Below are 9,461 nucleotides of genomic sequence, written 5' to 3' on the forward strand. Positions count from 1 at the left end.
ACTCTTTCTTGGAAATGGCGTACCCATTTTAGCTGAAACAAAATCAGACCAAGGCAGATGACTGGCACAGAAAATCTCAGTCCAAACAGTTTAAGTTTGGCAAGGTTACAATCAGTTGAATATACGGCCTTATAATGGAATGAGTTAGGCAACCTTAACCTGTGTCGCTGCCAGCACTTCCTATAATACAACTGCACGAAAATCCTCAAATATGTATTTATTTAATTTTAATGATAATGAAAAAAAAACTCCATAAAACACTGAGTTGGTTTTACAGTCAATCAATTTTAGCTTGGATTTGCAAGGCACTGGATTTTGAAACTTATCAAACCAACGAACAGTTTAAGTAAATTTAATTCAGAAGCAACAGACAATATTTCAATTCAGTTGCTTATAATCCAAGCCATGAGACTAGAATGAGAATCATATGTAATGGCTAAATCCCCACACAGTAGGCTGAAAGTTAACTCTACTGTGCACTAATCCTCAACTTGTGGGGTGTGACTTGCAAGTGGGTCATGTCCCATGGGCTGAGAAAACAGAAAACCCTCTGGTCCTCTAAGGTCCAGCAGCAACCTGGGCAGTGGAGGGGAGGAACAAAAAAATTCAGCTTAAAGATTTATTCACTCAAATTCCCTTTCATACTCACTGAAAGATTCTTTTACCCAAATAAACTTTAACAACTAGTAATTTTATCTGTAAAATGCACCTTATAGCCAGGTGTGTCACAGCTTGCCTGTTATACATTGTTTACCACTGAGGTGTTTGTGGAAGAAGGCTTGGATTTTCTGCCAAGCATCCACTTGTGCCACAGAATGAGCTTTGGGCTCACCTCCCCAGATCACAGGGTTGCCAACCAACAGGTGCATTGAGGCTGAGCACATTGGGGAAAAGGGTGGTTCAATATAATGCCCTGCTCCAGGGTAACAGACTATCACAGGCTTTTCCTTCCCATGAGCCTGCAAACGATTGGAGGCTTCAGTGGCAAAGAATTCACTCTTCCAGTTATGATCATCTTTGCCAACAATGAACAGGAAGTGCCCCTCAGCCTTCTCCAGTGGGATAAAGCTTTGACGGTCAGGTCCCTCTAGTGGGTTATTCAAGACATCCACAATATCTGCAATCCCAGACTTATCAATCTTGATGCGCTTCCGATTGATGCCAAGAGATGGAATGGTGATATCCTTGTAACGAAGCACTGCACCCACATTGGCCACAGAGCCATTGATGGTGACAGTGGCAGTAATGCCTTTTAAGAAGGAAGCCATGGAGATACATAGGTCACCACCTTTAGAGATTCCAAGTAACCCAATTCCAGGACCTTTAACCTGAGTGGGAGAGAAAGAGAGCTCATTAGCACTGAATGGAAATTAATAATCTTACATTTCTATAAAGCTTCAAATGGATAAAAGGTGCTAAGGGCTCAAACTCTGATAAGTGTATGAACTTCATAGAAATCTATTCACCCTCTAGTGAATGTTGCCACATCTGGAGTGGGGTAGAGTGACTGTTTTTACATTGCAAAGTGATGGTATTACAGATAACTAATTAATATTAACTCCTAGGAGAAAAGCCACTTACTGAATCAGCAATAAACTTTCCTGTAGTAGCCTAGGTTTTCCTTATAATTCTTCCATCCATGTATTAGCTCAGCCCAATTCTGCATAATTTATGAGATCACAATTTGAGGAATGGCTTCAACCTCACTTCTAAGTATAACTCACTGAGGGGGTCCCCTTGCATTTTAGCTGGGTTTGAGCTTACTCTCAAAAAAACACCTTGCAAACAGATATACACATTTTAAAACAACTATATCCTAGGTTGTTTTCAGATCTAGTGTGTTAGGGAAAGAGGAGGACATCTATACTGAATATTAATTCCCAGATAAAAACTATGATAAACTGGTGTTAAGACTGAGTACGTATTGGCATTTTAAAGAAAAAACATTTCAGAGATGCTGTTGTACCCACTGGACATGTGTGTTATACTTCCTCCACTGTGCCTAAGGGAAGAGGATGCAAGTTGTTTACAACTCCCAGCTATGGAACCTGGCTCTTTTGCTCAATCAGTAGATAGATTTGTGCTTAGAACTCTGGAGGTCCCCAGTTGAATCCTGGTGTCAAATAAGATGGCAGTTGTCATACTAATTATCCTCACACCAAGTATTACAAGCCCAGGAAATTCAGAGTTAGGGTTCTACTTAAAGAAATCCAAACATATTAAGATATAGTAAAACACAGTTAAGGCACCCAAACAACTTTAACTCCAGTCTATATTGATGCAATACAATAACCATGTAATTATAATTAGTGCACAATAGGGTTTGCAGCCCCAGATGAGAGTAAAACCAATTTTTAAAGATACTGTACATTCAATTTGTCCTCCCTCATAGTGGTCACTAGTGGAAGCCACCCATGACTGGTTCTAGGGGCGGGTAAGAGGGGTAGTTGATCTAGGTACCTTCTTCCAAGAGGTGCTGGCACAGATTGGCGTTTTTCCCTCCACTCCAATTGGTTGGCCTTTCCCCCACCGCCCTCCCTTCTCAGCTGCTTGGGAGAAGGCACCAAAAATGTTTTCCGCCCTGGCCAGCAATGTGAAGGCAGCTCGGCATCCCTCTCATTGGGAAAATGAGAGATGGCAGCCATTTTGAAAGGGGCCAGTTCTTCACTGAATTCTCTGTAGAACATCATTATTATTCTACTGCTGCTGAAGGAGAAATGTTCAGTTAATAATAATGCTAAAAATGAATATTAATCCCGAGAATGTTTCTTCAACTGTAGCTGATGCAGAAAACTGTTCAGGAAGTTTGAAGAGTCTGTATTATTCTATTATTAAGATAATTTGGCATAGAAAAAGAATTCTTAAAAAGGCCCATTTTAATTATTTTTTATCTCAAACTACTCACAGTGTACTTGTAAAGAAAGACATTTATAATAATTTACTCAAAGAATAAGTGCTGTAATTTTGGAAAGGATACACTGTAATCTTCTTTAAAAATACCAGTAATTGAATCCCTGCTTTTAGTTCAAAATACTCAACCGTAATTATGGAACTGTCACTGGTGCTTCCAGAGTACTTTCCTATATAGTTTCCCATTTATAAATGCAAATTCATTACAATAAAAAACAGCATGATTTTGGAGATAAAATATTTGTAAAGGATTTAATCTAACCAGGTTCGCTAACTCCATAATGATTCCAGAGTGCTCATCAAGTGTAAGACACTCAAATATGAACACTTAACTAAAGACTGTGCCATAGTTTACTAAGATTACTCTCCTTCACCACCTGTTTCACCACTAGCATAAGTGGCTGCAACTCCACTGGCTTCAAAGAACCGGAGGTAGGGGTAAAATTATGCAGGGCCTTCAAAAGATGAAGGGCATGGAACTTTAACATGATAGAAAATATAATGGGGGACAGAGGCACTGACAGCATTCAAAGAGGGTGGGGCATCCTGTGCTTAGTATGGTGGGAGAGAAAGGGGATTTTACCAATAGACTTTTGGGTAGATTAGAGTGGCTCTAGTGGTTGTGGCTATTATAAATTGTACAAAGACAAGGCCTCAAAATATCCATCACCAGGTACTGGAAACAAATGCAGTTCCAGAATACAAAATTTTAACATTTAGTAGTGACCATAACAGCTTCTTAAACTCAAAGGCAATAACTTAGTGTTTGTGGACTTCCTTAAACTGTGGATCACAGAAGCTTGCCATGCATAAAAATACTCTGTCATGGCCAATGTACAGAAAAAATAAAACAAAACCCCTTTTGGAAGCTTGAGAATCTCCGGCAACAGCCCTCAAAAGAAACGGAGTACTTGTGGCACCTTAGAGACAAACACAACTTCAGTAGAATTTTATAATGATGTGTAGGTGGGTGGGTTGGGGGATGAGAGATGGTGTCAGTAAGACACTCCCCAAGAAATGGTATCAGCTAAAATGCAAAGCTCAAATGGACCAGTCATAGAGGATTACCAAATACAAGTTGTTTACAATGAACTTTGATAGAGCTGAGATTTTAAGCACAGCAGCTGTGTATCAAATATTGCTTTACAACAGCCTTATGATGAGAGCTCCCTGTATCATGGGAACACCCATGAATAAACTGACCTGTGAGTGTTGCAACATATAGTTCACAGCTTCCTCAAAATACTCTAGATGGAATTCCTTCATATCTTTGGGGAGATCTTCATAGCCATAATAAGCCAGAGCCAGTGTGGCAAAGCCATGATTGGCCAGCAGGCTTGCCCTATATTCAGGAAGCCCCCCTCCAGTACCATATATGTCAATGATTCCAGGAAAGGGGCCATCTTCTGTAGGAAACCAAATAAAGGGATGCAATTAGCTCAAAATTCTTCCTTTACATTCCAAATTTCAAACCATTTGGACTTACCTTGCTCTAAAAAAAATTTTTTTTTTTTTTAAGAAAAGCTACAAGATGAAGGTTCACTAGGCTCTCCATAAACTACTAAATACTTCGGAGATTAGAATAGAAAACCTGCTATGTCATGTGCAGGTCTGGATAATAATACATATTCTTGCAATTACTGAAGAAACCAAGGATTATTTGACAAGCCATTATTGATTGTGATTTCCTCGACATGTCTATCTTATGATTTAGGTGCCAGAAATCTGTATTATTCAATAAAATTTACCAAAAAGAAAAAAAATTCAGCTGCATTGCAGACACAAGTCTCCATTTCCTTTAAACCTTCATCAGTCTCTCAGTTTGTCTCCACCTTGTCCCATACTTAGAGAAGGCCTCAGAAACAGGTGGTTCTTGCAATGGGTCCTGCAGGTAATCAAATCCAAGATCTAGTGCACCAAGGCAGAAGCAGGGCCGGCTCCAGGCATCAGCACCGCAAGCAGGTGCTTGGGGCGGCCAATGGAAAGGAGCGGCATATCCGGCTTTTCGGTGGCAATTCAGAGGCGGGTCCCTTAGTCCCTCTCGGAGGAAAGGACCTGCCACTGAATTGCCACCCAAGAACGAAGCAGCGGTGGTAGAGCTGCCGCCGATCGTGGCTTTTTTTTTTTTTTTTTTGCCGCTTGGGGCGGCAAAAACGCTGGAGCCAGCCCTGGGCAGAAGACAAGTTTCAGAGTCTTGGACTTCACTGAGATCACGTTGTTACCTCCTTTTTATAATCAGGTGGTGAGTGTTAGCTGGAGTCCCTCCTGTGTTATTAAACATTAACTTTTTATCATTTTTGTATGTTAAACACTCTTAATTCTATAATATGCATTTTTATTCTGTGTATCTATTTATTGTCCTACATATATTTATGTAGGGCAATCAATGAATGAATGAATGTCCAGGGAAAATAGCCCTCAAACTACTAAAAGTGTCTACAGAAGTATGTTATAAACAAAACTAGATGATTGATAAGGGATTTGTTATTGCACATGTTTTCTGTAATGGATTAAATAAGGATCCATTGAAAGATATTTATAAACTCAATAAGAACTGCTGATTGTCCCATGTCTCAGTAATAATGACCAAATTAGAATTCCCTTTGGCTTATCAATCCTGTAACCTAAAGATACCATAAAAGAAATCCCATAAGTAATTAGGTACAATGAAAATTTCAAAACAGAACACATAGTGCAATTAATTATGGGAAAGTATTTTCCCTCCAAAAAGGAGCTTCTTTGTCTCACACTCTATGAAAGGACAGAGGTTTGCGTACTTGGATTGGGAACGAACACTGTCAGCATTCCACTGGGTACACAGGAAGGGACCAAATTACCTTCTCTTCATCATCTTTGGGGTGGTAAAGTATGTCTTCCTGTATTCTGTGTAGTGCTGTACTAATCTCTGATTGTTAATCTTTGATTAAATGATTCCATTTGAGCCTATTTGACAATCTCAAATTATTAAATTCAAACACACAACACATTCCTGCAGCGGCCATGGTACAACATGGGAAGAGTTGGTGTCTTATATACTCTGTATCCAAACCATTAAGTACAGCCCTACACAGAAAGACCTGTATTCAGATAATTTTGATGTTAGATAAATTTCTGGTTATCATTGGTGAGGTCTGCATGCAAAAGAAAAGGATGCAGTCTTCTCGTCAAGTATAAATGATTAAAAAGTGGTCTTGACTACCATTGATCCCAGGGCACATGAAGAGCAACTGTAGACTTCAGAAAGACTCCAAGGTTAAGAATCTGAGAAATAAAGAGTGAGCATGCCCCACCAGTCAAGGCTGCTAATATAATTCCTGGCACTGTCTCGGCTTGATTGAGTTTCAGTCCATCCCTCATCTTTGCCAGAGTCTATGTTAATCATGGCCTAAGATACTTCACCAAACTAACAAGTCAAAAAAGATGGAAATATATAGAAAACTAGTTATTGAAGACATAGCTCAACCCTCTTAATCCCCCATACTTCCTCACTAACCTCCTGAACAGCTCCATTGTTGAGCAAGAAGGTTAATGAACTAGAGTCGCCCTCCCTGCATGTGATAGCCCTCAGGCATATGAGCAATTCTCCCTTTCGGAACTTGGCGTGCAGAAAGTAAGGAATGCAGCCTGGGAATCATTGCAAAAGTCTGCAAATGTATTGACAGTTTGTGATCAATAGCATTCAGGTTAATTGACAGAGTTAAGAAATTCAGCATGGACACCTTTGGGAGCCCAGCCAACCCCACAATGGCTGTTTCATACTATATCCAGGTCAGAAAAGTCAGTTAGGCCTGGATCCACAGAGGGCCTTAGGTGTTGCAATCCTTATCTTTTAGTACTTTGAAAAGTCACTGGAATCCACAAAGCCTGAGTTAGGTGCCTAGTCTCAATGAAAAGGGAGAGACAGGCACCTTAGAAAGCAATCTTCAAAAGCCAGCACACAAGGAGGGGAGCCACGTGTTAGCCAATGGGAGATGTGACAAGAGGTGTGTGTCCTAAGCACAACCCCTCTCAGGGCGTTAGGTGCCTATGTCCACTAGCCCTCCAAAGAACCCCTTTCTTGAAGTTAGGCCATGTTGGTGCCTAACCTGTTTCTTGCAAGCAGTTTGGATGCTTACCTACCTCCGCTCAAAATGGCAGAGGGGAGGAGGAGGAGGTGGACTCCCTCATAACTGTTAGCCCAGTGGTTATTATACTCACTCAGGATATGGGACAACCTGGTTCAATTCCTCTCTCTGCTTGTCGAGGTGAAGGGACTGGAGGGGTTTTATCTCATCTCAGGAGAGTGCCCTAACTATTGGACTACAGAATGATTCTCTCTCTGGATCAATTAATATTTAAAGGCTTTGACAAGAGAGACTAAGACCAACCTGCATCAGAATATCCCATAGTTCAGCAGTCCCCAAACTTTTGAGGGTCATGCCCCACCTTACCCCCATCCGTACTCCCGCAGAAGCCGGGGCCAGGAGCGGGGCCGTGGCAGATGGGGGAGGATGGACCCGGACAGGGTTAAGGGGGCTGAGGCTGCAGCTGGGGATGGGAGCCAGGGACACGGCTGGGGGGCGGGACTGGAGCAGAGCTGGGGGTGTCAAGGGGAAGGGCTGGGTAGCGCTCCTTCCCCCCCCTCTGGTGGCTAGCCCAGACCCCACCAGACTGTTCTCCACACACCCTTAGGGACTTCGGGCAGGTTTTGGGGTGTGAGGGCACGCAGGTCCCTCTTTCTCTCACCACCTCCACCCACCTGTCCCCAGCTGGGACATCCTGTCTGGCTGGGGCAGCCCTCCCTGGTGCCCGCCCTTCAGACGTTACAGTCACAAGTAAAGGTAAATGCCACACACTTTGAGGACCTTTGCCATAGTCAGTAGTTAGGACACTCATCAGAGAGATGATAGATCCCCATTCAAATCCCTTATCAGGCTGAAGGGTGAACTGAACCAGGGTCTCCCACATCTTAGGTGAGAACCCACAGGATAAAGGTGACCACTGCTGCTGCCACCTCCCTTCCCCGTTGTTTGGTGTGGCGTTAGCCATGCTCCCAGTATGGAGTGAGTGAAGTTATGAAGGTGTTTGGAGAACTGCATCCTTGGCTTAGCCTCATTGGTGCTTAGATACTATAGCGATGGGTATGTGCCCTAGGTTTGGGGCTCCGTGGGCCATAGGGCAGTTACTGTGCTACTCTTCTGAGAGCTCCCCGTGTACGAAGGTTTATTTTGGAAGCTGAAAACTCCTATGTGTGTGGTGTTTATACGGATGTCGAATGGAAGACTGAGGTCTAGTGGAGTGACATTATGTGCGGCTTTGCGGGAGGGGGCTGCACTTTAATGCGAAGCCCGTTTTTGAATGGTTCTGGGCCACTCGCTTTTGGCGCGGGGCAGGGTTGTGTAACACTGAGCAGCAGGGAGAGGGGCTCCCTGGGACTCCGTCTGGAAATGAGGCGGGAAATCCCGACGCCCTGTGGAACGCGCGACTCAGCAGGCTGAGGGGCCGCGCCCTGCCCGGCTGCCCGTGGAAGCCCCAAGGAGAGAGGCGTAGGGGCAGTGGCCGGTTACTCACCAGGAGGCAGGAAAAGTGTGGCCCGGATCCTCCCCTCTCGCACCGGGATCCTCCTCACCCCGTCCCGCAGGAAGCCCCGCTCGTGGGCACCCCTGGCCAGCAGCCGGCTGGGGAGGGGCCCGTGGCCCTCGAACACCTCCAGCTCCAGGCAGAAGGGGCTCTCCACATCCCGCTTCACCAGCCGCCTGAAGGGTTTCTGGGGCTGAAGGGACCAGAACAGCCCCATGGGCTCCAGGCCGGAGAAGCTGCCTCCCAGTCCCGGCAGCGCCGGGGAGCGGGTGAGGTCCAGCTCCCCGCTGCTCCCTGCCTGGTAGCGGGCGCAGGACTGGAAGAGCTCGCCCCCCTCGTCCTGCAGAGACAGCCGGAGAGTGACCTCCTGTTGCGGGCACAGCCCCTGCACCGCGATGGCCAGCGGCTCATCGAACAGGCTGCGTTGGGCGGGCGAGAACTGAACACTGGGCGCCATGGAGGAGGCGGCGGCGGCGGCTCCCAGTGCCCGGGCTTGGCCGCGCCGGAGCAAGCGGTGGCAGGATCGGAGCAGCAGCGTCTGCGCGCAGAACGTACCAGCTCCGCGGAGCGCGCCGCGGGCGGCTAATGCCATCGAGCGGGTTCAGGCCGCCCCGCCCGCACTGCGGGAGGGCTGATGCACCGACCACCTTCCGCCCAGGGCTGCGCTTGGGTGAGTGCTGGGGGGGCGGGACTGGCTCTAGTGTAACACTGACGGCAGCTTCCTTCCGCTCTCCGCTTCGAACGAGCCACTATGAAGGAGGATTTTTGTTGGTCACAACAGGATCTTTCTTTTACAACTGGGCCCCCTGCTACCTTTGGCTCCTTGGTGGACTGTTGTTTATTTCTCTTCCGGTTGTTGTGGCACCATGTCATTCTGATCTGTTCTGAATTACATTGCATTATTTTCTTTCTTTCCTTTTACCAAATGTGTAAAAAGTTTTGCTTTAATGTGTGTTATATTATTAAAAATGAAGTAACATAAGTAGTTTAAA

The 9,461-nt window shown here is 45.0% G+C and overlaps 1 protein-coding gene across 1 annotated transcript; it reads right to left on the reverse strand.

Moving 5' to 3' along the window:
- Nucleotides 1-210: 210 nt before the first annotated feature.
- On the reverse strand, nt 211-9,169 carry LOC117876805 (acyl-coenzyme A thioesterase 1-like). Its single transcript, XM_034769224.1, has 3 exons — nt 8,461-9,169; nt 4,114-4,316; nt 211-1,328 (listed from the first exon to the last, which is right to left on the reverse strand). Exons 1-3 carry the CDS (start codon nt 9,059-9,061, stop codon nt 726-728), a joined length of 1,407 nt encoding a protein of 468 aa, XP_034625115.1. The 5' UTR covers nt 9,062-9,169; the 3' UTR covers nt 211-725.
- Nucleotides 9,170-9,461: the final 292 nt, after the last annotated feature.

This window comes from Trachemys scripta, chromosome 4, assembly GCF_013100865.1.
Source record: "Trachemys scripta elegans isolate TJP31775 chromosome 4, CAS_Tse_1.0, whole genome shotgun sequence".
In the NCBI taxonomy this organism is placed as follows: Eukaryota; Metazoa; Chordata; order Testudines; family Emydidae; genus Trachemys; species Trachemys scripta.